Here is a 25,652-nt window from a genome sequence, read left to right as displayed (position 1 = left end):
GGTGGCACTCTCTTTTAATGAATTTTTGGAATGACGTTTCTTTGATTTACGCTGCTTTCGTGTTTTCCGACGGACTTCGTTGTTTGCGTTTTCACATCTGGACAGACCCGCACACGCGGCGGAGAGCACGCACGCAGCGCACACAGAAGCACACATACCCACGCACGCGCAGAGAGGAGCGCGAAAGCGTTTCTCTTTATTCATTTACGACTCGCAATGGTTATTTGCTCACATCACTAAATCTTTTTCTTTTCTTTTTACAATTCCTGTGTCTTCCTTCTCTTCTTTTTCCTTTCTTCTTTTGTGTTACTAAATAGAAATGTTCTCGCCCTTTTGGGCTTTTGTTTGTGAAGCTGGTGGTCGCCATAGTTCCGCCGCTCCTGCTGAGAGGTTTCTGCGGTACGGGAAAAGAGAAAAGAACAATAATAATACAAAGAGAAGAGCGTGGATTTCGCAAAAAGAAAAATGAAGATTCCTTTTTTTTGTCGAGCCGGACACCTAAACCTGCAACCGGAGAGCTTATGTCGTTTAACGGCACCGCGACGTGTGACTGCATGGAACGATTTTGGTTTCCTCATAGAAATAAGAAACGCGTCCACCACCTTTTTTTCTTTACTGTTTCCTTCAGAGAATTCGTCTCCGTAACCTTCGCGTACCTCCATATGTAAAATACCGGAGCAGTTTCGAAAGAGATGAATTGCCCGCACGAGTGAGGCTTTGCCCCGCGACGCAAGAGGTAGCTGAAAAAAAGCAAACCACCTTTTTTTTGTTTTTCAGCCTGCGCTGTGTCCTCGCTTGGTCGTGTTCAAGCTTAGTCTGTGTGGAGAGATCTCGTTTTTTCATTGAAACGGTGGGGGACGTCATGGGTGCAGCTACACGGCGCTTCTCTCTTCGGCGATGGCGCCTCCCCTCCGTTACCAAAGGCGGCGACGCGGCAGATCCCCACCTACACGTGCGCGCACGCTTCGCATATACACCGCCTACTATGACCTCAACGCTGCATTTTTTTTGTGTTTTTAAAAACAGTTTTCTCCCGCGAGGGAAAAAAATGAGGAAAAGGGAAATTAAAGCACGTACACGAAAACGTCAACTCGATTTGTTCTACTGGGGTCAGTGGAGCGGCAGTGTGTAGGATGCATTCCGTATGCGGGCGTCCTGCCTCCCGAGTTATTGTCTTTTGCAGAAGAACCGTCGGTGCGAGATTGTGCGCTGACCACTGCGGAGGACGTCGACAGCTCTCAGCGCTGCTACACAAGTAGTGGTGCAGACGTTGGACCTGTAGCATACAAGCAATGTTTTTTTTTCTTTCTGAAGGAAGCGGACTACACTGAAGTGTTTCTTCACTCGTCGGGTGTACCTGTGTTCTATGGCGTGCCATCGCTTTCCATGTTCCTCCTCGATGCCATCATTCGGCACGGAGCGACTCTTCCGTGGTTCCCATCCCTCATCCGCTTTTCATCCGTTTCATTTTTTTCTCCTTCCTCCTTTTCCTCCTCCGCTCTTCGGTGCATTCGACCTTTGTGTTATTGCTGGTGCTGCCTGTGCATCGGTGGGAATCAACAACATCTTTTCCCCACACCAACCTTTTCCACGACGCATTGTGGTGGAATTTACATCCAGTCCAGCTCGTTCTCTCGTCTTCAAAAGTATCTTTACTTCTCCTTTTTTCCCCCTCTTTCCAACATTAACCCACTTTCCTCACTCCGTCATGTCCCAGCAGATGAGCCCCCCTCAGCAGCCGCAGCAGCAGCCGCAGCAGGCCTACAACCCTGAACCGGAGGCGCTGCGCAACTTGATGGTGAACTACATCCCGACCACCGTGGACGAGATGCAGCTGCGCCAGCTGTTCGAGCGCTTCGGCCCACTGGAGAGCGTGAAGATCGTGTGTGACCGTGACACGCGCCAGAGCCGCGGCTACGGCTTTGTGAAGTACCAATCGGCTGCGAGCGCGCAGCAGGCGGTGAACGAGCTGAACGGGTTCAACATCCTGAACAAGCGCCTGAAGGTGGCGCTCGCCTCGTCTGGCAACCAGCGGCCGCGGAACAACTACAACTACAACAACAACCAGCAGCAGATGGCGGCTGGCGCGGTGCCGCAGGCGAACTACTACGCTGGCAACTTCGCGGCTGCCGGCTACGCGCAGCCGAACCCGTACGCGCAGCAGCAGATGATGGCGGCTGCGATGCCGCAGCAGTACATGATGCCGCAGCCCGGCCAGCCACAAGGCAACACAGTTAAGAAGCAGCCGTCCTGCTTCTGGAAAAAGACGGGAAAAAAAGGAGAACAACACGCGTTGGTTTCAAGTGAAATTTATGCGTCAGCGCATTCGCAAACGTGAAATTCCGGCCAACGGGTGCGCCGTTCTTCTTTTTCCCTCGAGGAGGAGAACTTTACATACACAGGCGCGATAAAGAATAGTAGTAACTGATAACCGAGAAAACGGAAGGTACACTTCGCGGCCAAACACGTAACACACACACACAGAGAAACACACACACGCACACGCACACACACGTTTTAAAAGCCGCATGAATCACTAAAAACAAAACAAAAACATTTTAGAGAACAAATTTCGCTAGCGCATCATTATAACGTCTTGGAGTGCGCAGAACAAAAAAAAAACAGATAGAAATGTAGTCAAAGCGTCGCGCAGGTCGATGTTTTTTCTCCTCCACATCGAACGTTCGTGACACTGCGCTCTCGTGTCTATGATCCGCCACATTGCACTTCTACCTTCGTTCGCCAGCATAAACAGTAAAAAAAAAAATAGTTGGTTTTCCACGAGATCGCCACACGTTCCTGTACACTGCAGCGCATCCGCGGACAGTGCGATGCAGAAGGAAATAAGAACAACATCTGCCGCCTATGTGCACACACCAGTGCTACTCATCAGTGTCCCAGCACCGCTTTACTGACCCAGTTATATACGTATTTGCCGTCCGTCCAGTGGGAAATGTGATTTCTTTGGGATTAAAGTGATTGTCTTTTCCTTTTTCGTTCGATCGGGAGAGAGTCGCTCACGCTAATACAGCATAGGGTGTGTGTTTACCTAGGCTAGCGTAGCGGCCCGCCAGTTCGAGAACACCTCGTCCTCTCCTCACTGGCGAATTTATCTCGCGGAAGTACCGGGTGCACAGCGAGGCCTCTGTGCTGCACCAACTCGTTTGTACCGCTGCTGCCGTTGTCCCGCTGCTGTGCGAGCGCGTGTGTTGGAATGGAGCGGGGCGCCACACGGGCAATCGGATGCGAAAGCGCTCTTGCTGCTTCTGTCCCCCTCCCCCCTACCGCGTTTGTGGAGTGCGATCTGCTTCTCTACGTTGACTGAAGCGGATGCGAGGAGGGCGAGGGGAGCGAGGCGGTGCGTGACGGCGCCAGCGGTGCGGACTCGAGCGCGCCGGCGGAGGTGGCACTCTCTTTTAATGAATTTTTGGAATGACGTTTCTTTGATTTACGCTGCTTTCGTGTTTTCCGACGGACTTCGTTGTTTGCGTTTTCACATCTGGACAGACCCGCACACGCGGCGGAGAGCACGCACGCAGCGCACACAGAAGCACACATACCCACGCACGCGCAGAGAGGAGCGCGAAAGCGTTTCTCTTTATTCATTTACGACTCGCAATGGTTATTTGCTCACATCACTAAATCTTTTTCTTTTCTTTTTACAATTCCTGTGTCTTCCTTCTCTTCTTTTTCCTTTCTTCTTTTGTGTTACTAAATAGAAATGTTCTCGCCCTTTTGGGCTTTTGTTTGTGAAGCTGGTGGTCGCCATAGTTCCGCCGCTCCTGCTGAGAGGTTTCTGCGGTACGGGAAAAGAGAAAAGAACAATAATAATACAAAGAGAAGAGCGTGGATTTCGCAAAAAGAAAAATGAAGATTCCTTTTTTTTGTCGAGCCGGACACCTAAACCTGCAACCGGAGAGCTTATGTCGTTTAACGGCACCGCGACGTGTGACTGCATGGAACGATTTTGGTTTCCTCATAGAAATAAGAAACGCGTCCACCACCTTTTTTTCTTTACTGTTTCCTTCAGAGAATTCGTCTCCGTAACCTTCGCGTACCTCCATATGTAAAATACCGGAGCAGTTTCGAAAGAGATGAATTGCCCGCACGAGTGAGGCTTTGCCCCGCGACGCAAGAGGTAGCTGAAAAAAAGCAAACCACCTTTTTTTTGTTTTTCAGCCTGCGCTGTGTCCTCGCTTGGTCGTGTTCAAGCTTAGTCTGTGTGGAGAGATCTCGTTTTTTCATTGAAACGGTGGGGGACGTCATGGGTGCAGCTACACGGCGCTTCTCTCTTCGGCGATGGCGCCTCCCCTCCGTTACCAAAGGCGGCGACGCGGCAGATCCCCACCTACACGTGCGCGCACGCTTCGCATATACACCGCCTACTATGACCTCAACGCTGCATTTTTTTTGTGTTTTTAAAAACAGTTTTCTCCCGCGAGGGAAAAAAATGAGGAAAAGGGAAATTAAAGCACGTACACGAAAACGTCAACTCGATTTGTTCTACTGGGGTCAGTGGAGCGGCAGTGTGTAGGATGCATTCCGTATGCGGGCGTCCTGCCTCCCGAGTTATTGTCTTTTGCAGAAGAACCGTCGGTGCGAGATTGTGCGCTGACCACTGCGGAGGACGTCGACAGCTCTCAGCGCTGCTACACAAGTAGTGGTGCAGACGTTGGACCTGTAGCATACAAGCAATGTTTTTTTTTCTTTCTGAAGGAAGCGGACTACACTGAAGTGTTTCTTCACTCGTCGGGTGTACCTGTGTTCTATGGCGTGCCATCGCTTTCCATGTTCCTCCTCGATGCCATCATTCGGCACGGAGCGACTCTTCCGTGGTTCCCATCCCTCATCCGCTTTTCATCCGTTTCATTTTTTTCTCCTTCCTCCTTTTCCTCCTCCGCTCTTCGGTGCATTCGACCTTTGTGTTATTGCTGGTGCTGCCTGTGCATCGGTGGGAATCAACAACATCTTTTCCCCACACCAACCTTTTCCACGACGCATTGTGGTGGAATTTACATCCAGTCCAGCTCGTTCTCTCGTCTTCAAAAGTATCTTTACTTCTCCTTTTTTCCCCCTCTTTCCAACATTAACCCACTTTCCTCACTCCGTCATGTCCCAGCAGATGAGCCCCCCTCAGCAGCCGCAGCAGCAGCCGCAGCAGGCCTACAACCCTGAACCGGAGGCGCTGCGCAACTTGATGGTGAACTACATCCCGACCACCGTGGACGAGATGCAGCTGCGCCAGCTGTTCGAGCGCTTCGGCCCACTGGAGAGCGTGAAGATCGTGTGTGACCGTGACACGCGCCAGAGCCGCGGCTACGGCTTTGTGAAGTACCAATCGGCTGCGAGCGCGCAGCAGGCGGTGAACGAGCTGAACGGGTTCAACATCCTGAACAAGCGCCTGAAGGTGGCGCTCGCCTCGTCTGGCAACCAGCGGCCGCGGAACAACTACAACTACAACAACAACCAGCAGCAGATGGCGGCTGGCGCGGTGCCGCAGGCGAACTACTACGCTGGCAACTTCGCGGCTGCCGGCTACGCGCAGCCGAACCCGTACGCGCAGCAGCAGATGATGGCGGCTGCGATGCCGCAGCAGTACATGATGCCGCAGCCCGGCCAGCAGCCCCGCCAGTGAGGAGAGGACGAGGTGTTCTCGAACTGGCGTGCGGGTGGGCGGCGGCGCTGATTGAGTCAAGCCTTCGCCGTGTGATAGAGCGGTACGAGCGTCAGTCGTTTTACAGCGACACCTTCATGTTGTACTGAAATGAGCGGCCCAAGAAAAACAAGCAAAAAAAGAACAGCGGGAGGTCTGAAAGCGAACCTACGTCCAATGAGACAAGAGAACGTAGAAGAAAATTGACGCTGAATCGGGATGGCATCTGCTGCACTTCAGGTGCTGTGCACGCCGTAGCGGTGCTCTCTTCGCGTTGTGCATACGCGGCTCTAGGTGTACTGGAGCGCTGATGTGTGTTGCTGCGAGGTTGCGCCTCCTTCTGCGATGCTGCCTCGAAGCGCTGAATCAAGAGAATTGAATGAAAAAATATATTAAGAAGAAGAGGAAGATACCAGGGAGAACCTTTAACGTCATTTTGATGAGGGTACATTGGAGCATTTTTTTATTATCATTGGGGACTGCCGCATACCGGGGGAGCTTCCCTTTTTATGTTCTCTGTTTTGAGTAGCGCGTGTTGATGGTGGGGTTTTTTTTTTTCAGAGCTCTGCATGCTGTTTTTCTTTTCTGTGTTTTTTCTTTCCTTTTCCTTTGTGTGTCTGTGTGTCTGCGTGTGGTTTGACAGGTTGCCTGCTGTGTAAGCTTCCTACGTGTGTCTTGTTTAATTAAAACTGGTGCCTCGCTCCGATTTATCGGTTTCGTTTCTCAAATCCTTTTCTGCAGTTTATTCTTTGGGGATGGACGTATCGCCGCTAAAGAAGGGAGCCCCCGTCTTTCTTTTCCACTTTTCGTCTTCTAACGCTGCTGCGTGCCGTTTTTTGCGGAGTGCTTACGAGGCGTCAACACTTCTAGAGTTACGAGAAAAAACAACAACAGAAAAGGGAGTAGCGAAGTACTTGTTTCCGGTGTATCATCCTGAAGCTTCCGTGGTGACGTCTCCTTCTTCGCCTGGCATCTGCACACTGCACAGTTTTTTTCTTTTTTATATTTGGTCAAGCTTCAAAAAAAAAAAAAATCGAGCCTAACGTCATATCTTGGTGCTTTGTGCTTTGAAAGTTGCCTGTTCTTCTCCCTCCCCCCTCACGCCCAGACTCTTCACCCACCTCTCTTTTAGCGTTCATAGTGCGGTCATCGTTTTTTTTCTTTCTCTTTCCTTGACTGGCGGGTTGCGTGAAGAGGGGCGGCGAAAGAAATCGATGCTTTTCATTTCGTTTTGTTTTATGCCGAGGTGGCGTGCCGAAGCTCGCGTACGTCACGAGAAGCCTCATCTCTTTCTTCTGGATTTAGAATAACCCTTCATTGATTGGTCGTGTTTTCATGCTTTTTAGCTGATTCCTTATTTACGCAGCCACACCTGGAAGTGAGAGACACATTGAAGACCTTGTTCACGTTCGCACGTGCGCAGTCACCCCAAACACACAACACACACACGAGGAAGGAAAAGGAAGATGCACAGACCGCGCCGTTTGATCTGAATGCGTTGTCACGCACACTACTCTTCTTAACGCTCTTATAAAAAAAAATACGTCCTTCTGCCTGCCTATGTCGTAGCGCGTCCCAATTACCGACAGCACTCACCTTAGTTTTTGTTCCCCCCCCCCTGTCTTGTGAATATCCTGATTTATAGGCTGCCTCTCAAACGGACGTGAAGGCCTATGAGACCTCTTACGTCATGAGAGTGTCAATGCCAATGTAGCGACCGAAAGCTCCTCTTGCCATTTTTTTTTTGGTTTTCTTCGTGGTATCGCGGTTCGCAAGAGCCAAACCACCCTGTCCTGTCCCTTCTTTCCTTTTTCTTTTTGTTAGTGTTTCTATTGTTATTATGTTGTTTCGCGATCGAACTCTTACGTGGCACGCTGTTGATTTTTCTTTTTTTCTTTTACCCATCGGTTGAAGACTTCTCTTTCTCTCTTTTTCTCTTTTTTCGACGGAATTATATATATATATATTTATATATTTATATATTTCCATATTTATGTAAAGGCGAGGACACAAAATAGAAATGTAGTGGCTTTTCTTGTTTTTATTTTTGCTGCTCTTGAAGTGCCGTCGTAGCGTGCCTGCGTGTGTGTGTGCGCTCTTTTTTTCTTCTTCTGGTTTTGCTGTGGAGGCACGGCAGTGGTGATGCTTCTTCCTCGAGGACGCATCTCTCTCTGCGCAAGACCGCTCCGTTTTTGTTTCTTTGGTTTGTGGTTTACTTGTTGTTTTCCCGTTGTTTTCAGTTCTATTTTTAATTTCTGTTTTGATTTCTATTATTTTGTGCTCTATTTTTAGTTTTATCATTATTGGTTCCGCCGTGGTTGAAAAGCAAAGAAAAAATGAGAAAGGACAAACCCGCGGAATCGAAAGAAGCGGTGCTCACTGATCGATTAGACTTCTTTTTCCCTTTTCCTTTTTTCGTTTCCCGTAAAAAGTACAAAAATAGTACCATCGACCGCGGAGGTGTATGAACTCGTTTGGGATGCCCCGAGGCGCCATCTTCGCCTTCATTTCTTTTCTTTTTTTTTTGTCTCTCTCCATCTCTCAACCGCCTCTTCCGTACAAATATAGAAGTACGGTGTTAAGCAGGTCTGTGAAACGTAATCAAACAAAGGAGGAGATCGCGGATGGAATTTGATTTCCAGCCGCTGACCAACAAAAAAGAGAAAAAAAGAGAGGCTCGGCTTTACGTCGCGAGCGCGCGCGGATGATAACAGTGACGACAGAAAATGAGAAAAGAAAAAGATAGTGGATCACGCGCGCTTCACAGACCAACGGCCAAAAGAAAAAAAATGAAACCTGAAAAACCGGTCAAAATGCGTTCTACGCTGTCGTAAGGCTAAAAAAACACCGGAACTGTGATTTTTGATTCGCTAACGTTTACCAGGAAAAGAAAAACATTATTTTTATTTATAGTCTGTCTCTGCGGCTCCTGATTTCATTGAGCAATAAAAGCAACGCAATAAAGGAGAAACATGCAACGCAACAACATGGAGATGAAGGGCGTGACTGCAGGTGCGCTTTACGGGACAGTCAAAGACACTACATTGGCCTTGCCCGCCTTCCCCAGTTCATCGAGAAGTGTTCTCTCTCCCCCGCTTCTCCGTTGTACGCGGCAGCTCTCTCGATGTTGGAAATCTGAAAACGAAGAAAAGTAGATGTGATGTTTTCTTTGCTGCTGCCACGTGCACATCTCTCTTCTTTTTTTTTTTTCGAAGGGGAAGGGAGGGGAGTGAACGTCCCCAATGCGCCGAACAGCAGAGGCGGCTGTGACAGTTTTACTTCTGCCGAGCGCTTGCCCAAGAGCGTCAGCGAAAGCCGCAGGCTGCTACCAACGCTCATCGTTCAGGTCCTATTTTCCTCTTTCCCTTTCCTGCTTGCTCTTCTGAAATCATAGTAGCAGTACTCTGAAAACAAAGCGGCATACGCTGCTTTCCGGTTGAAGGCAGCGACTCACTCACCGCCGCTTTTGAGGTATCCACCCTCCACAGCGCATTGCTCGACGAACCAACGCGCGACAGCATCGGCAATACAAACTCACTCGGTTTCGCTTTCTTTTTTATTCTGCTACTACCTCTTTAAAGTATAGACGCACGTGGTTTACGTGACACGCACACACCCCTCATATCAGAGCCTTTTCTTTTGTTGTTATTTCTGACTCATCATACGGCTCTCTTACTTCTCGTGGTCGTGTCTTTTCCTTCGCTTGAGAGAGATTCTTTTTTTCCATTCTTGTGCCTGTTGATCTCTTCCTTCTTTTTGAGAAGGCCGTGCGGCTGGAAAGTCACAAATATAGCCTCTGGGTTTTTATGAGCGAATAGACCGCGCGCAAGCACGTTAGATTATTTATATATATGTAGAACCTTTTTTTTTTCTCATCTACAATCCTTTTTCCATTCCGCAAGGTGTGGGTTCGGCGCCTCTTCGGCTCGGTGGACGATGTCGACCGCAGGGCAGGTCGTGTACTCTTCCACCTCACGCAGCCCCATCTCCGTATCGTCGTCCTCGGCGTCCTCCTTCACTTCTGCCGCATCGCTGTCCGCGCCATCGTCGCCTCGCTGGAGGGCCCCCTACACGCGCAGCGGTAATGGCACGGCCAAGCAATCCAGTCATGTCCCCCGGGTGTCCCCTCGCGATACGGGCGGGGATCGGTGCGACGTCTCGAGCAACGGTTTTGTTGCACCGCTCGATGTGGAGTCTACCCGCCACGGGCCGTGTGTGCTGGTGTACGTGACGCCGTCCACTGCCCATCAGTTCGTGTCACTGTCCAGCGCTGCGGGCTTTCTGCAGCAGCAGCGGCAGCAGCGAGTGCTACCGTCGTCGTCGTCACCGCTGCTACACAACGGCACACGCGCAGCGGAGAGGAGGTTGACAGGTGGGTACTGGCATCTTGGCTACGCTGTATGCTCCTCCAGAGAGGTGGGTGCCCGCCGCCACGCATCTTCTTTGCACACGTGCTGGTGCTTCACGCTAGAACCGCTGCCCTCTGAGCAGCTGGAGCTGTGCCGTACACTTCTTCAGCCCCAGTTGGACACCTCGCCTTCTCAACCTTCGCAGCCTTCTCGCACTCCTACTCCTGCGCATCGTACTGCGCGCCAAACTCCGGAGCAGCATCATCAACATTCCCACCATCACCGCCACCACCACCATGACAGCAGCGCGGAAAGCGCTGACCCTCGTCTTCATGATCTCCTCGTCACGCCGCTTTACGTGTGCACAAACAAAACCGCCGTCGTGGAACTCGACGTTGACGTCTTTAACACATTGCCGGGTGCCCTGATAGAGCTGTCGCAGTGCACCGCCGGGTGGAGCGGTGCGCAGGCCGATGCCGCGTTGCATTCGTTGCTGCAGCACGCACCGTCGTCGGCCGCGCTGGTCTACGCGTTGCGGCAGCGTCGCCGTTTCTGCCTGCCGCTGCTGCAGCTCATCCGCCATGACAACTTCGGTGAGACAGCGGAAGAAGAAGAAGCCGGCGTGTGCCCCTCAGGTGATGTAGGTGTGGAAGTGTACGTGACGCTTGGCGGCGCCTCTGCGGCGTGGACGGCCGAAAGGACAGCAGCGGATGGACCTGAGAGGGATGCCCCCTCTTTTCCGTCGGATGCGGCGGGAGGCGATGCGGGATGTCCGCCGCCGTTGTCGTCGATGACACGAAGGGTGGTGATGCGCTGTGGGCAGATGAAGCAGCAAACAATTGTGTTTCAGGGCTGCCCCTCCGCCGCTGCGCACCTCCGTCGCGGTGCGGTGGTCGAGCTCATGCAAACAACTCGTGCGTGTACCACCTCATCACGGATGCTCACAACAATGCAGGCTGCGCTGCGGCTGCTGGATGCTCTCACGCCTTCAGCAGATGGGCAAGAAATCATGGGGAGGCGCCGCAACTCGGTGGTCACCAATGCGCTGGACCTCTACGTGCAACGTGAAGTGCCATCGATGAAAGAACCTCTGCGGCGGGTTGCCGGAGGACAAGTGAGACGGGCGGTGGCGGCGGTAGCGGCAGACAGCTGCGCCGGACGGTACGACGCATCTACTCTCTTTAAAATGAATTCGAAAGATGGAGGTGTTGTACCAGAGCCGGATGTGATGACGTTTCCGTGGTTTACGTCGCGTTCGAGTGGGAGCGCAGGCACCGACACCAGTGCAGCGGCTCAAAACTTTCCTCCCGAGACTGATGTGCAGCGAAGGCGTTCCGTACCGTCACGAGTGACTCCATCAGACATCGATGCGTGCATGCGCGAGCTGGACGTGTCGGCAGACCTGCTGACACACGTGCACGACCTCACCCACGCCATCCTTCACCTTTCGTCCCTTACCTTTTCGCCACGGCACGGGACGGCATCCACCGCCGCCGCCGCCGCATCGGTGTCGGCGGCGGTGACCACCACGAGCGAAGCAGCGCTGCTCGCCGCAGTGTCCATCCCAGCCTGCGACGCTGCGAGCTCGCTTCTTCATGTGCCACCTTTAGAATTGGTGCAGCTGCTGACCACCGTGGAGGTACGCACTGACGGCGGCGCTGTACGACATGCGCTGAACTGCGCGGGGGCGTGTCAGCTGCAGTCGGTGCTGGTGGCGCAGCTGGGCGGCGTACTGGTGCGTACGGTGCTGCATGCAGTGAACGGTGCGTTGCAACGTGATGGCGGCTGTGCGGGCGACGGGGAGGCCGGTAGCGGTGACAAGAGCGCGCCTCTTTCCCCTTTTTCGGTGATTTCACTGGTGGTGAACGCCTCGGGCGACGCCACGTCCAGCGCTTCGACAGAGAAAGCCGATGAGGAGGGCGCAGATTCGAGCAACGTCGGCGGAGGTCTGCAAGACTGGTACGCCGCCTACACGGAGTTGCACGTTCAGTCCGCCGTCTGCGCACGCCTCATCGGCACTCTGCGGCAGGAGGCCCGCTGTGAGGGTGTGGAGAGGGAGGTGGATACGTGGATTGATCAGATAAACAGCGGCGCCGACGGCGCTTCGTCGTGCTACGCACCGGCCGTTGCCGAGGCGGTAGAGCTAGCAAAGCGGGTCCGGCTGCCGGACCACACCTTTGGCGCGTTGGCAGCTCCACGTACATCGTCTTCGCCGTCGCTGATGCATCGCCTGGCGGAAGTCATCGACTCGGTGGTGGCGCGGTGTGGAGGCAGCGACGCCGCTTCTTGTCCGTCGACTCCGGCGGCGGTGCAGCAGCTTCTGCGCGATGCCCTGCATGGACTTGTGGCGGAGGCGGCGGAGGAAGGAGGCAACGAAGGTGCAAGTATCCTTCTCGGCGGTGCGGACAGGACACCCACCTCTCCCGAGAACGGTAGACATCAGCAAGGGCACATGGCCCGTCGCCTCGCGCATCCAGCAACCGACGTGAAACTCGTCTGGGCATCTCCAACGCATCCATCGGAGGACGGCGGAAACCGCGAAGCCGCGTCAGCATCGAACTCATCCGCACAAGCGTGCCTTTGTCTGTCATGGCCGAGTGGCCTGCACCCGCCCTTGCGGCTTTCCCTGGCACGGATGGCGGTGGAGGTTCTTGCTTCTGTCCGACTCAGCAAAATAGGGGCCACCGCTGCGGTGCAACGTGTAGTCGGAGCCGCGGCTACGCGGAGTGCTTCTCTTCTCAGTAGGCACGATGCAGCCGCAAGCAGTTCCAATAGGGTGGAGTCTGGTAAGAGAGCTGATAAAGGATTGCCGCAAGAGAGAGAACCCATGTCAGCGGCTAGCGCTTCTCTTTCCGTTACACAGGCGCTCTGCGAGACACTGACGCTGCACAGGCCAGATGAAGGCAGCGCCGCCGTTAACGCCGTGCAGGAAGACGGCACACACAACTGCCACGCGTTGACGCTCGTGCATGCCATTCCAGTTTCTAGTGCACAGGCAAGACAGGCGGTGACACCTCCTCGCCATCCTTTCCTTGAGCCGGTGGTCCCGCCGCTGTCGCCGTCCGCAGCTTCGACACCACAGACGGTGGATGATGCCGTTTTCTCTTACTTGTGGGTGTCACAGCCGCTCTGGTTGGCGCTGTTTTACTGGTCACGTCTGTGCCACACGCATGTGTGTCCTGTCGTTCCGTTTGGCAGAGATTGGGCAGTGCCACTCCTCACCGCGTACGCCGTGGCCTCCGCTGCCGCTGCTCCGCGTACCCCTGTCAGGCCGTCGGGCTCGTCGTGGATAAGCAGCTCTTCGACCTCCCCACAGCAGGCACGAGAGGAAACGCCGTCCCCGTCACGGGAACGTCGACTGCTTTCTTTCTCTGACACCCCAACCAACGGCGCAGATGCCCACCTTCGCCGTCGTGTACGCGCGCTGCACGAGCAGGCGCGATATCGTGAGTTGGCGCTGCTCGCCCTCTCCACCCTCCCTTTTTGCCGATCCGCCGTGCTCGGCGTAAGTCGCGTCTTTCTCCCGGCCGCGACCGCGGAGGAGATGACGCGGTGGCGTGCGGAGCTGCGTGCCGCGGCGGCGCGTCGTGTGCAGCGTGTGGGCCGGGCCTTCCTGGCGCGACGAAGGTTCGTGGACGCGTCGCAACGGGCAAGACAGGCATCCATGTCTGCCACGGGCATTGCCGGCTCTTCTCCTCGGGTGCTGACGCCGGCGGAGCTGCGCAGCCGAGAAGAGTTGGAGCAGCAACGCGAGGTCGTTTTGCGACAGACATCGCAGCAGCGCGCGTGCACCCTTGACGCCGCCGCGGCGAACTTTGGCACCGCCGTCCGCACGCTTCAGCGCAGCTGGATCGCCACGCTCGAGTTGTTGGAGTCGGAGCTGGTCGGGGCCACCACGGAGATCAACAGCTTTGAGACACAGAGACGCGCGGCGGAGGACGCAGCACGGCAAGAGGCACGCACACAGGCTCGCGTGACGGCAGAAGCGTGGGCAGAGGCGTGGGAGGAGGAAGAAGCACGTGAGCAGCACCACCGACGGACAGCACAGCAGTTGGCCCGCCTGCGGCATCGCCCGTGCGTCTCACCGAAGGAGCCGGACAGCGCCGCCCGTGTGCAGGAGGAGGAACGGCTGGCACGCATCACCACGCGCCACCTTTCGCGGCTCCGTCGCACCGCCACGCAGAGGGCGGAGGCTGCTTTGCTGGCTCGTGCCGTCGCGAAGAGCCAAGACAGCGATGCCGCGTGGCTGGCCCGGCACGTACGCCGGCAGGAGCAACGTCTGACGCGAGAGGCGGAGTTACGTGAAGAGCAGCTGCAGCAGCAGCAGCAGTCATGGCAGCATGTCGGAGGTCGTGCAAACAAGGCACACACTTCAATCGACACGGCGGTCCCCACCGCCACCCCTGAACGCTCTTCCAATAGAGGACGTGATGCTTCGACATCGCTGCAGTACAGCGACGCTCGCGGGCTCGTCTTCACCCGGCCACGACCGATCGCTCGGGAGGCGGTGCGACGCCCCGCACCGCAGCGGCTTGATCCGATCCACGCAGGTGCACCGAGGAACGGCACGGAGGAGGAAAAAAGCGTAGATGGCGTGTCCGTCGCGTCCATCGACCGTACGGTGCTCCAAAACTTGACGAGAAGCGCCGCCGGCGAAGACGAGGAGTGGGCTGTGCAGCGGGACTTGATGTCGCTGTGGGAGTCCTCTCGACTCACGACGTAGGGCGTTGGCGTGCGTGGCTCCGAATTTTTAGGTTGTTATAGCGCAGCCGATTACGTTAAGATCGTACGAACGTAAAATAAGAAAAGGAAATTACATAGAAAAGAAGCGCTATGAACAGGTACGCTCCTAACCAATCCAACGGCCAAAGCGGAAGCGACGGTGACGACACATGCGCCGCATGGACGCGGAGACGACCAATACAAATGGCACGCCCCCTTTTTTTGTATCTCTCACTCCGTGTCGCGCAGACTTGATTGCTTCCGTTCACGCTTCCTCCAGGAGTTTGTGAACTGTATTTTGCGCTTTGGTCATCAACGTCCGATGGTGCGATCCACTGACTTTCCACAACCACCTTCTTCCTTCTCTCGCCTTTCTTTCAACGCACTTCTCGCAGGAACATCAACCTTCTGCATCACACTGCCTCTGTACACGATTCGTTTGATTAGTGCTATTATCACACACAGTAGCTCTCACAAGGGTTTATTTTCATTATGTATCTTACGCTACGAGAAGCATTTGTTTGAAGCTTCTTTTTTTTTTTTGCGTGGCGCCGTGCAACGAAGCACATCTCCCCTTCTCTACCGGCACGTGAGCCTGCGAGAGTAACAACAGTAATCATAAAAAGACGGCTCAGCTCTTTTGGGTGGGTGAAATTAGTCACGGAAGCATTAGGCCGGCACTCTAATTATTAAGTAAGCAGGTGCGCGGACTTACATGAGAGAAACGGAGATCTGCATAGAGAGAGAACGGTGATTTGTTTTGTATTTTGCTTTATTGTGTTGCCCTTTGCGACACAACGGCAGCACTCCTTGAGCTGCGAAACGCCATTCGGCAACAGCGGGCGTGCGCCGATCTGATTGAAAAACCGGTGGCTTTGTTTGGGACCACCACTGCCAACTGCAATTCCTAAGAGAAAGCTAAAAGTAACAGTAAGAAAAGAATTTGCAGCGCGTTATCGTCTTTTTTCCCTTGAAAAGCATTGTTAGCAGAAGAAACTTTTTGGAGCTCGCGTACTTTTGTGTTGTGTTCTGTGAGTCTGTGCGTGCCGAACAGAAACGCTGGAGTAAACGAGTTGTTCTCCTTGTCTGCTGACCTCACCGATCGCAGTAGAGAAAGAAGAGGAAACGGAGAAGACGTACATAGCAAAAACGAAAGGGGTACGTACTACTACTTTCCGTGCGTCCTGTTGTCGCTTCGAGCTTGTCCTTTCTCAAGCAATTCTTATTTTTCTCTTTTCCTAATTTCACGCTGGACGGTGTTTTTGCTGCGCCTCTTTCTTTTCTTTTATGCTGGCGTATCGCGCTGTTGTTTGGCGATCGTGTCTGTATTGTTGTAGGTGTCCTTTGTTTCTCCGTGACGTTCGAATAAGATGCTGGTAGCGCACCTCTCATCGAACGTGCATTCCTAGAAATAAAAGAAAAAGACGAAATAAAAAAGAATACTGTCGAAGAGAAAAGCCAGGGCGTTGCAGCGCACGAAGCTCAAAAAGATGGCGCGAAGCTCGACCACAACACTCGTCACGCGGTGCGTGGTGGCGCTGCTGCTTCTTGGCCAGCTGCCGACCCACGCTGCCTCCAACTGCAAGGACCACACCGAGGCCTACTACCTCGCCAACGGTGAAGACTACCGCGGCCACGTCAACGTCACGGAGACGGGCCTGCCGTGCCAGAAGTGGTCCGCGCAGTCGCCCAACGCGCACGAGATTGAGCTGGACCCTGCTCGCGGAATCGGTGACCACAACTACTGCCGCAACCCCAACGGATTGGAGCGACCTGGCTGCTTCACCACGCAGCCCGGTGGGGCCTACCAGCTGTGCAACGTCGGCGACGTCTGCACCGACTACCCGGTGGCGAAGGCGACGGTGCTCTTCTCCCCTCCCAGCGGCACTACGTTGGTGAAAGATGGGAGCCAGAATTACGTGAGCGTCTCCTGCTACCCACGTCCGTGCAGCGTGCACTACGCGCTCGGGGCGGAGAGTCTGGCGTCAACGTCGTCGCCGCTGCTCGCCACGCCGCTGCTGCTGCCGTCCAGCACCACAGTGAAGGTCTACGCGGTATTTCAAAATGCGGAGGCGATGCGGGTGCAGGCCTCCTACACCGTAACGCCCACCACCACACCAGCCCCGCCGGCTCCTCTGCAGTTTGTTCCGACCGATGCTGCTCTGTACGAACAGCCGATTCTCGTGGAGCTGCAGGGCGCGACGGCCTACGATCACGTCTTGATGTACTGGAACGACGACTTCATGAACCCCACCCTGTACAACGGCTCCTTCTGGCTGAAGTCCTCGACGTTGATTCAGGCCGTGGTGAACGGCACCTACTTCGTGTCCGCCAGCTACCGGCTGAACGTCACGGCCCCGCCGTTGTACGTCTACCCCAGGTCCGGCCGCTACGTCGGTGGGGTGTCGGTTCTCGTGCGCGACCCGCAGCCCCCGTCGAACTACTACATCTACGTCAACGACACCACAGCGTGGGAGGCGTTAACGGACCTGCTCTTTACGTGGACGGCACCTGGGACCAGCTCGCTGGACATCCGCGCCTTGCACGTACACGGGCTGGAGTCGCGTGCGCGTGTCGTGTATGAGGTGGTCGAAGCCCGTCCTCCGACCATCTCCCCCGACCCCTCTGTCGCCTACAGCCGCCCCGTGAACGTCACATGTGCGTCTCCCGTCAGCGCACCGGTGCTGCTGTACGTCTACCGCGATGCTACCATGACGCAGACCGTGGCAGAAGGTGTGTACTCCGTCGTGCTGCGGACTCCCGGCACTTTCACGGTGACGTGCGGCTACGTTGACGACCTAGGCGCGACCCACACGGCGACCGCGGCGCTGGAGATGGTCGCCGCGCCGATGCAGTCGCCCTCCTTCCGTCCAGAGTGTGGCGCGAAGTTCCCCGCTGTTCCCTTGTCGCTGCAGACGCAGTTGGACCTGTCGCTGCTGCTGCCTGGCGCGCAGGCGAGCGCGTGGTCGGTGTACGGCTCCGCCACACACGGGTCGCGCATTCCGATGATCACCCGCTCCAGCGAGAGCGAAGGCCTTTTCACCTATGATCTCTTCCCGGGCTCCCTTCCGGCCAAGCAGCCGACCGTGGTGACGGTGTCCATGACGGCCCACTCGCAGGACCCGCTGGAGTCGAACAGCCCCGTCGCCACCTGCGCTTACACCCTCTACCCGCTCGGCAGTGCTGCAACCCCGTACTTCTCCGCACGTCCGGCCTGCGCGACGACGACGGCGCCCGTCAGCGCTGCATGCATCACCGCCCTGCAGGTGCAGCTCGCCGGTTGCCTCCACTTCTACTCGGCGGAGTTGCTCTCCGTGACTCCGGTTGGCCCTTTTGTGGCGATGCGCATGACGGGCTTAGCGGATGCGGTACGGCCGGACATGTACTTTCGCATGGGCTGGTGTCTCGCGGCGATGCAGGAGCAGCAGGTCCTCTTCGAGCTGCACAACGAGACGAGCAACGACCTCGTCCTGGCGGCCTCGTGGCACGTGGCAACGCCGGTCCGCAAGGCCACACACGTCTTCACCGGTTTGCCGGTCACCGCCCACATCGAGGGCTTCCACGCGCGGGCCGGGTCCTATCACATGGTCCGTAGCACGTACAACTGCGAGGACATCGGCGTTGTCCCGGAGGCGTTCTTGCCCGGATCACCGTACGCTGCCGCCGCGGCAGCTCCCGTCGACGACGGCTCGGCGTGGATCATCTTCCGCTTCCCCGTCGCCGGCGCCTACAAGCTGTGCGCGTACGTCGGGGATGCCCTCTACACCGTCCCCTTCAGCGCCTCTCCGTCTGGCGTCCTCTCCGAAGCGTGGGCGCCGTCGGACACGGCATACCTGGACGTGCTGGTGCAGCCCTTCCCCGATGTGGCGGCCCTGCCCGCCGCGGACTGTGGGGGACTCATCCCACCCCCGATGGAGCACACCCCACTCGCCGTCTCCTTCGCCGCCTTCCCCTCCGGTGCCTTCAGTGCGCTGTCGTACTCGCACGACAACGGCGGGTGGGCGACGGCGACGCTGCCGGTCGATGCCGCGACAAAGGCGACGGGCGCGGTGGCCGTCGCGGTGGGTCCACTGAGCGCTCCTGCGCGCCCCGTGCAGGTGCTCGATACCACTCTGGGGCCCACAACAGGCGCGTCGCACACGTGCGTGTTTTTTGTATCGGCTGCCAGTCCGGTGACACGCGCCACGGCGGTGACCTACGTCTTTTACACGGTGAACACCACCGCCGTGCCGGCCGGATCGACGGGGGTGATGCTGCTGCTGCAGGGCGTCTTCCAGCCCAGCGAGCTCATCGTTATCGATGTGTACGACGTGCGGACACCACGGTCAGCGTCATCACGTGCCGTCACGCCGCCGTCTTCCTTGCTAGAGCGCATTCGTCGAGTGACGGCTCGTGCGTCGGCGGCCACGGCATACACCTTCGCCCTGCCCGACGCCGTCCTCGGCCTCCCCGCTGGTGCCCGCGCGATCCCGTTTGTGATTCACGCGACGCTGGACGGCGTGCAGGTGACCGCCGTCCCCTCCACCGTGGCCCTCTCGCCACTGTCGCTGGCCATGACGAGCTGCACCACCTGCGCCTCGGGGCTGTGCTACAACGGTGCCTGTGTGTGCAAAAACAGGAAGACGAAGGTGGTGCACCTGTGCGGCGACGGCGAGGGCAGCGGGGACTCGGACAGCAGCAGCAGCGTCCCCTCGGTGGAAACCACTACGACCACCACGACGTCCGCTCCGGACGACGACTTGCAGCCCGCCAGCGTGGGGGAGCGTCTTGGATTCTTACTCATCTACTTGGGTCTACTCGGTGCAGTCGCGGGGTATATCTTGATCTCGATCCGGCGCAGCAGCGCTCGTCGAGTGAACGCAGTGCAGGCGGAAATGATCACCGTGGAGCCCGCGTAGAACCGCACCTGAGGGAGGTTGCCGTGTATTCTGGTAAGGAGAAACGACAAAGATTCGCTTAATGAAACTTGTGAGGGGGTCCGATGGCACGCGAACCAAGCATCGGGAGGAAGGGGGAGACACTCTTCTCTTTATTCTGATGTAACAGTCCGAGGATGTGAAGAGGATCAAAATATGCTTGCTTTTCGTTTCTTTTTTTTTCCTTGTTGTAATATCTATCGACGTGCCGCGAAGGTGAGAGGAATCGTATCCGTCTAGCTTGGACTGTCTTGAATTGTTGATCGTTTGGTTGTAGCAGTGATGTTTGGTCGCTTAAAAGAAAAAAAGTTCTCTTCTCTTGCACATCTCTCTCTGTGGTGTCGCCGTAGTGGCAAACGCAAGAGGAACCAGCAATACATACACCCCCACGTATACACTCAGCATAAGTTGCTCGTCCACTCCGGCGTATCGGAAGACGTCGCTGGACGAGGTGGGAGAGGAAAACCTGCGCGGTACCTCACGGAGGTCCGATAATCCACAAAAATTTTCGCTTGTCTTCTGCGCTGCGATACGTATTGTTCACATCGTGCTGTGCGGAGGGGCGTTCAAGGCGTGCGTTTGGGCGAGGTGGAAAGCTGGGGGAGGTTTCTCTTCGCTTTTGTACGTCCGCAAACAACAAAGGAAAAGCGCAAGAATAACTGTCACTTTTGTTTTGGCGGTTTCTTCTCCTTCGTGGTCGTGTTTGGTGAGCTTCAACCGCCACACACGCACACACACATGGCCGTGACGATTTCTTTTGGTGCTCCTTCACCAGTCTTAATGCGCGTAGGTGCTTCCGCCGCATCGCCCTTCTCTCCTTTCCCGTCCGCAAACTGCTCTTCTAAAAGTTTCGCAAACACGCGACTCACCACAGTTTAGTATTGCAACCAACGATCTACGCGACACCAGCCCCCTCCCCCCCCCCCTCCCGGCAAACTTCACTTCGTTGCTTTGTCAGCTCGACACGGAGGGACCTCTCAAGCTCTCACCTAAATCGACCGCAAACCGTCTTCTTCTTTCCCACAGCACCTGTCTTTTTACATTTGCATGTAATCCAGCGGCCTTTTGTTTTCCTTCCTTCTGCTACCTGAGGAAATGTGCGCTCAGGTAACGTGCTCGCTGGCGAAGCGCAAGGAGCAGCCGATCCACGTCATCGTCGCACTGGCGTCGCCGTCGTGGAACCCGGCCGACGCGCCTGTTACCCCGTACGTCGATGATGACGTGATTGCCTCGGAGGAGGAGCTCCGTGCGTGGTCGGAGCTGGAACGGCCAGAGACGCCGTCGCGCACCAGCCGGTCAAGTGGACTGCCAAAGCGCTACCAAGGCGTTCTGCAGGAGCGCTACATTCTGATAATATTGGTGCTTGTTATTCTGCTCTTCATCGCCGCTTCGTTCCAGACGGACACCAAGACCGAGTTAGAAGAGATCAAGCGCATGTACCACGTGGATGAGTCCATACAACCTGTTCCTCACAGAAAGTATACACAGAAAAGTTGAAGAACAGCGGAGAAATCTGTATTTCTTTTGTCTGCGTCTCACCCGCAACGGCGGCCACGGGAGTGAAAACAGGCTCTCTCTCTCTTTCTCTTTCTCTGTTCATGAACAGGAGGAGCTGTGTTCTTTCCTTCTCTCTTGTTGGTTGTTTTTTCTATTAACCTCGGTTCCTCTTTGCTGGTTGGGGTTGAGTGGACCGGCAGAGGGTAAAGCGGTCTTCACACACACACACACACTAATCGGTTTAGGCAAAAGTGGCTCAGGGCGGGCGGTCAATGTTTTTTTTTCCTTTCGTGCCTATTCTGACGGGCAAATACATGTCGGAAGGAAGTCGTGCCTTTCTTTTTGTTTGCTTTTTCGAGTACGCTTTGAAGAAGAAAAGCGTAAGCAAAGAGAAAGGTCAAGTATATCTGTTTTTTTTTTTCAATACGTATGCAAGGACGAGGGAAAAGGCGATTGTGGCTCAATGCGAACGCAAGGGTGAACAAAGACAAACCATTAGATGTACAAATCAGCTGTTTTTCATTGCTGTGCCAACCCTGGCAGCGTCAATGTCGTTTCGGTAGCTGCGTGTCGATGGCTTGTGTTTTTGTCATCTCTTCTTTTCTTCTGCTTTTTTTAAGTTGACGTCGCACTCTTAGTAGCCAAGTACTCACCGACTATTGTGAACGCCCGAAGTTGATCAGGGGGTAACCGTTTCGGTTCGTGAATTGTGAATGCGTAGTGCGGCACCCATATGCTTCTCTCCCTTTGCTTTTGTCTTGGTTTCTATGTCTTTTTAAAAAGTTTTGTTTGTACACTGTACCTCTATTTTCCCTTTTTTCTTGGTATTTCTGCTGGTCAGGTGTTTTCCTCTGCTTAATTCACTTACAATGCATTCGCAGCACTTATCTTAATTTCTCGTCTTGCCTTTTCTTTCCTTCCTTCTCCTCCTCTTCTTCCAGTTGTGCAGACCTCCTTTGCTGTTTCGATCTGATGTGTTTACTTGTGTGCTGGACGAAAACTCCGACGAAGGCTGTGCCCCCTCCCCCTCTGGTGCCTCCTTCTTTTGCGTTTTTTCCCCTTCACATTTGTGGCGTTCTCTCATTGCACTGCTGACCACCGTGTGCCCAGCGTGCCTGCGTCGCTTTCGTAGCGCTCTTCTTCTCTGACGGCATCTTTTAGTTCTGCGGTGCCGCCTACGAAAACGCTGAAACGGTACGCGAGCCATAAATATCTATTGAGCCTTTTTTCTGTTCTCGGTATAGAGAGAAGCCCGTTCGAGGGACATTCTCTTCCTCTTACCCTTTGCTCGCTTTTTGCATTGACCTGTTGTGCATGCTTGCCGGATAACCAACTTTTTTTTCTCGCTAATGCCGTTACCTCCGTTGTGCTTCGCGCAAGTATGGGTAGTTGTCGGCCTACGCGCACGCGTTTATTTGGCGCGTTGTACATGCGCGGCCTGACACGCCAGACTACGCGTAGCAAACGAACACGCAGAACGTATGGCACGCGGACACATGTCTCTCTCCAAAGCATTGTGGTCGCCGTGACGCTACTCAGCACTGCGATGCCTGCATGAGCCGTGAATTTGAAGCGACGAGTTGCCTCGGTGCTTCCGTTTCTATTACCTGGACCTTTCTTGTCATCGTTCTACCCTTCCACCTTCAACGAATACAATGCGGACGAGCCCCCACGGTCTCTTTATCCGGTAATACGCATATCCGCCGTCATCCACTCGTCCCAGTAAAAGATCCATGAATTGCGTTCTATGCATTACAAGCCGATTATAAATAAATAAGGGAATTTTGAAAGGTACGCTCGAGGACTTTCCGTGACGGCGCATCGTAGAGCAATTAGCGGCGTGTTCCGCTGTCGCTTTTGGGTTCTTGAACACACACACACACACACACACACACAGAGAGAGAGAGAGAAAGCATCGATGGAGCCGGCACGGTCCACGTTCAACGACCAGGAGATGCGGCGGCAATGGCGGCACTACCGTCAACGCCAGTATCAATATCGGCTACTTGCCCGCGTTGTGATCCGCACGGCAATTTGGCTGCTCAGCGTGTATGTGGTACAGCAGTGGAGTTCTCGTGCCGTGCCTTTCTATCTGGTGCTTTCGATTGTTCTGTTGGCTGTCGTTGTCGCATACGGCGAAGACGCCGCTGCGGAGGACGCGACGGCGACGCGCAGAGAGCCGCGCGTCGACACAGGAGCCGCGCCAGTCGCCGTCGAAGGCAGCAACGACGCTGCTGGCGACATAGGCCAGGATGAAGCACAGGAGGGTGATGATGGTGTTGGCCGCGTGCCACAGCCGCAGTTAGATCGCGCCGTGCGTCGTCGTGCGAAAAAGACGGCGGAAAACCACACACAAACGGCTGCATTTTCTTCTGGGCAAGTTCCCCCCGCAGACTCGAAGCCCTTGCCGAACCCAGCGTCAATCTCGGGTAGCGCCACACCGCTGTTCGACGGCGTTCTTACCCAGGCGCAGCAGCGCTCGGTGCTCCTTGCCATGCAGCGGCTTGGTACTCCCGGTGCTACACGGTGCGCCATGGACGCCGGTTTTCGTCGAACGCTCGTTAACGCAGCTCTCGACGACTCGGCCGCGTGCGTTTGCGGAAGTGGGGCGAAGTTTGGAGCGTGCTGTGCATCTGTAAAGGATGAACTGCTCGCTATTATTGAAACTACGTGAGCTGGACTCCTTGTTGTTGCGTCTTCTCGCCTCTGACGAGCGCTGCGAACGTAGTTGTCTGCTATGAAGTAACACAAACACTTACAACAACAAAATGCGTATAGAACATCACCTTCTTACTTCTTTTGCGGCTCGCTTGTCCGGTGGAAAATTGGACTGAGGGGCCTTGTTTCGACTGCCACGGTTAGTTCTATCGCGTCCCCGTCTACCTCCTTTTCTCTCTTTCTCGGGATTTTATGTTTTCTTCCTTTGCACTGCTCGCGCTTGCGTCGTCCACGGCGGAGGTGGGAAGGACGGAGGCGTTTCACTTGCGATCGTTTATTTTTTCTTCAACTTCTTCGCTTTCTTTCCCCTCTTTCCGATTCTTGCCCGACTCCCTCTGCTCTTCTGGAGAGAGCGTGTTTGTACGTGGGTACGTGGTTGTGCTGCCGCCGTCCCCGTCTTTTGCATTGATCGCGCCGATTCGTTGTGATGCAATCCGCGCGCGAGAACAGCGCCTGACTTTCTTCGGTTTTCCACGTCGTACGTATTGTTGTTCTCCTCCATCCTTCAGTCACGGGGACACGCTCCGCTGCTGTGATGCTGTCGCTCTCGTGTGTGCGCCGTGTCTCGCTGCACAGCCGGCGACGGTGGGAGCAGCGCATTGTCTCGGTGCTGTCGGAGAACAAGGAGGAGAGCGTCGACGCCGTGGCGAGGCGCTTTCAACGCGTCTACAAGGAGCGCCGCTACACGCCAGTGGAGGAGGCGTTTCCACCCCTCTCCGCCCCTCCCGGCACGGCGGCAACTGCCTCTTCCACACCCGCTGTTCCAGCGCAGCAGCCGGCCACTCCGCTGGTGCTCCACGCCACCTTCTTGGGGCCTCAGAACGCGGGAAAAACGTCCTTGGTCAACGCGCTGGCTCTCAGCAACGTCGGCGCGGTGAGTAACCGCTACGGCAGCACAAAGGACTGGACGAAGGCGGTGGCCACCGTGCACGACACGCAGCTGCTGCTGCTCGACACGCCGGGCATCGTACCGCGAGACACGAAGCGCACGCGGCCGAAGTTTGCCTCCGGCACCGCGAAGGCGTACGACTCCGTCTTTGTGTCGGACCTCGTCGTGCTAACGTTGCCAGTAGGGGTGGGCTTTGTGGAGAAGGAGCATAAAGTAATTGCAGCGGAGGTGGTGCGCCGTGCTGCCGGCCGCGACCTCCCCGTCGTTCTCGCCATGACGATGATGGATAAGGTGCAGACGCCCCGCCACCGTGAGCTTTACTTTGCACTGCGGACGGATCTAGAGTCGCTTGGACTGCCCATGGCGGCCACGCACGAGGTGAGCGTGAAGGGTGGGACGGGACTGGTGGAGTTGAAGGACTGCTTGTGCCAGTACGCGAAGCCCGGGCCGTGGGAGCACTACCGGCGCGAGGCAACGGATTTGCTGCCTCCGCAACGTGTGTCGGAGATGCTTCGGCAGACGTTCATGGAGCTGCTGCCCCACGAGATCCCGCACTGCATGCGGCACCGCGTACTCGGGTGGACCCGCAAAGAGTCCGGCACGACAGAGGTGGTGGTTGAGATATTTTTCGACCGTCCGGCGTACATGTTCACCTTTTACGCGAAGTTGGAGGCCATTTGCCTACGCGCGCAGCAGGTCACGGAGCGGGAGTTGGCGCCGCGGCGATTTCGCTTTGTCTTCCAGGCTTTCATTGCTCCTGGCGGCATCTCCACCTCCTGAGGGGGGAGACCCCGAGAGAACGCAAAAAGGAACGGGGAAATGCATATCGGTGCGTTGGCCCTGATGCTGCTGGCATGCGTCACATCGTCTGTTGTGTGTTGTGTGTCTTTGTAGGCTGTTCGCGAAGG

The 25,652-nt window shown here is 55.5% G+C and overlaps 7 protein-coding genes across 9 annotated transcripts; all 7 read left to right on the top strand.

The window, feature by feature from the left end:
• Positions 1-1,619: 1,619 nt before the first annotated feature.
• ABB37_05288 (RNA-binding protein putative UPB2) lies at positions 1,620-2,338 on the top strand (the record flags this gene model as incomplete). 2 transcript variants are annotated; one of them, XM_015803249.1, is made up of 1 exon in its annotated part: positions 1,620-2,338. In XM_015803249.1, exon 1 carries the CDS (start codon positions 1,709-1,711, stop codon positions 2,336-2,338), a length of 630 nt encoding a protein of 209 aa, XP_015657891.1. In that variant the 5' UTR covers positions 1,620-1,708. The 2 variants fall into 2 exon arrangements, with proteins under 2 accessions (XP_015657891.1, XP_015657890.1); XM_015803248.1 differs by having other exon boundaries at positions 1,625-2,338.
• Positions 2,339-5,021: 2,683 nt separating this feature from the next.
• On the top strand, positions 5,022-5,635 carry ABB37_05287 (RNA-binding protein putative UPB2; the record flags this gene model as incomplete). 2 transcript variants are annotated; one of them, XM_015803247.1, is made up of 1 exon in its annotated part: positions 5,022-5,635. In XM_015803247.1, the coding sequence occupies exon 1, from the start codon at positions 5,111-5,113 to the stop codon at positions 5,633-5,635; it is 525 nt and encodes a 174-aa protein (XP_015657889.1). In that variant the 5' UTR covers positions 5,022-5,110. The 2 variants fall into 2 exon arrangements, with proteins under 2 accessions (XP_015657889.1, XP_015657888.1); XM_015803246.1 differs by having other exon boundaries at positions 5,049-5,635.
• Positions 5,636-9,589: 3,954 nt separating this feature from the next.
• Positions 9,590-14,725, top strand: ABB37_05286 (hypothetical protein; the record flags this gene model as incomplete). Its single annotated transcript, XM_015803245.1, has 1 exon — positions 9,590-14,725. The coding sequence occupies one exon, from the start codon at positions 9,590-9,592 to the stop codon at positions 14,723-14,725; it is 5,136 nt and encodes a 1,711-aa protein (XP_015657887.1).
• Positions 14,726-15,118: 393 nt separating this feature from the next.
• On the top strand, positions 15,119-19,622 carry ABB37_05285 (hypothetical protein; the record flags this gene model as incomplete). Its single annotated transcript, XM_015803244.1, has 1 exon — positions 15,119-19,622. Exon 1 carries the CDS (start codon positions 16,215-16,217, stop codon positions 19,620-19,622), a length of 3,408 nt encoding a protein of 1,135 aa, XP_015657886.1. The 5' UTR covers positions 15,119-16,214.
• Positions 19,623-20,487: 865 nt separating this feature from the next.
• On the top strand, positions 20,488-21,137 carry ABB37_05284 (hypothetical protein; the record flags this gene model as incomplete). The annotated part of the gene is made up of 1 exon (XM_015803243.1): positions 20,488-21,137. The coding sequence occupies exon 1, from the start codon at positions 20,736-20,738 to the stop codon at positions 21,135-21,137; it is 402 nt and encodes a 133-aa protein (XP_015657885.1). The 5' UTR covers positions 20,488-20,735.
• Positions 21,138-22,859: 1,722 nt separating this feature from the next.
• Positions 22,860-23,811, top strand: ABB37_05283 (hypothetical protein; the record flags this gene model as incomplete). Its single annotated transcript, XM_015803242.1, has 1 exon — positions 22,860-23,811. The coding sequence occupies exon 1, from the start codon at positions 23,056-23,058 to the stop codon at positions 23,809-23,811; it is 756 nt and encodes a 251-aa protein (XP_015657884.1). The 5' UTR covers positions 22,860-23,055.
• Positions 23,812-24,203: 392 nt separating this feature from the next.
• Positions 24,204-25,524, top strand: ABB37_05282 (putative mitochondrial hypothetical protein; the record flags this gene model as incomplete). Its single annotated transcript, XM_015803241.1, has 1 exon — positions 24,204-25,524. The coding sequence occupies exon 1, from the start codon at positions 24,391-24,393 to the stop codon at positions 25,522-25,524; it is 1,134 nt and encodes a 377-aa protein (XP_015657883.1). The 5' UTR covers positions 24,204-24,390.
• Positions 25,525-25,652: the final 128 nt, after the last annotated feature.

This window comes from Leptomonas pyrrhocoris, assembly GCF_001293395.1.
Source record: "Leptomonas pyrrhocoris isolate H10 chromosome Unknown, whole genome shotgun sequence".
NCBI lineage: Eukaryota > Euglenozoa > Kinetoplastea > Trypanosomatida > Trypanosomatidae > Leptomonas > Leptomonas pyrrhocoris.
The sequence above is the reverse complement of the archived record's forward strand: the minus strand, read 5'-3'. Positions and strand labels throughout refer to the sequence as shown.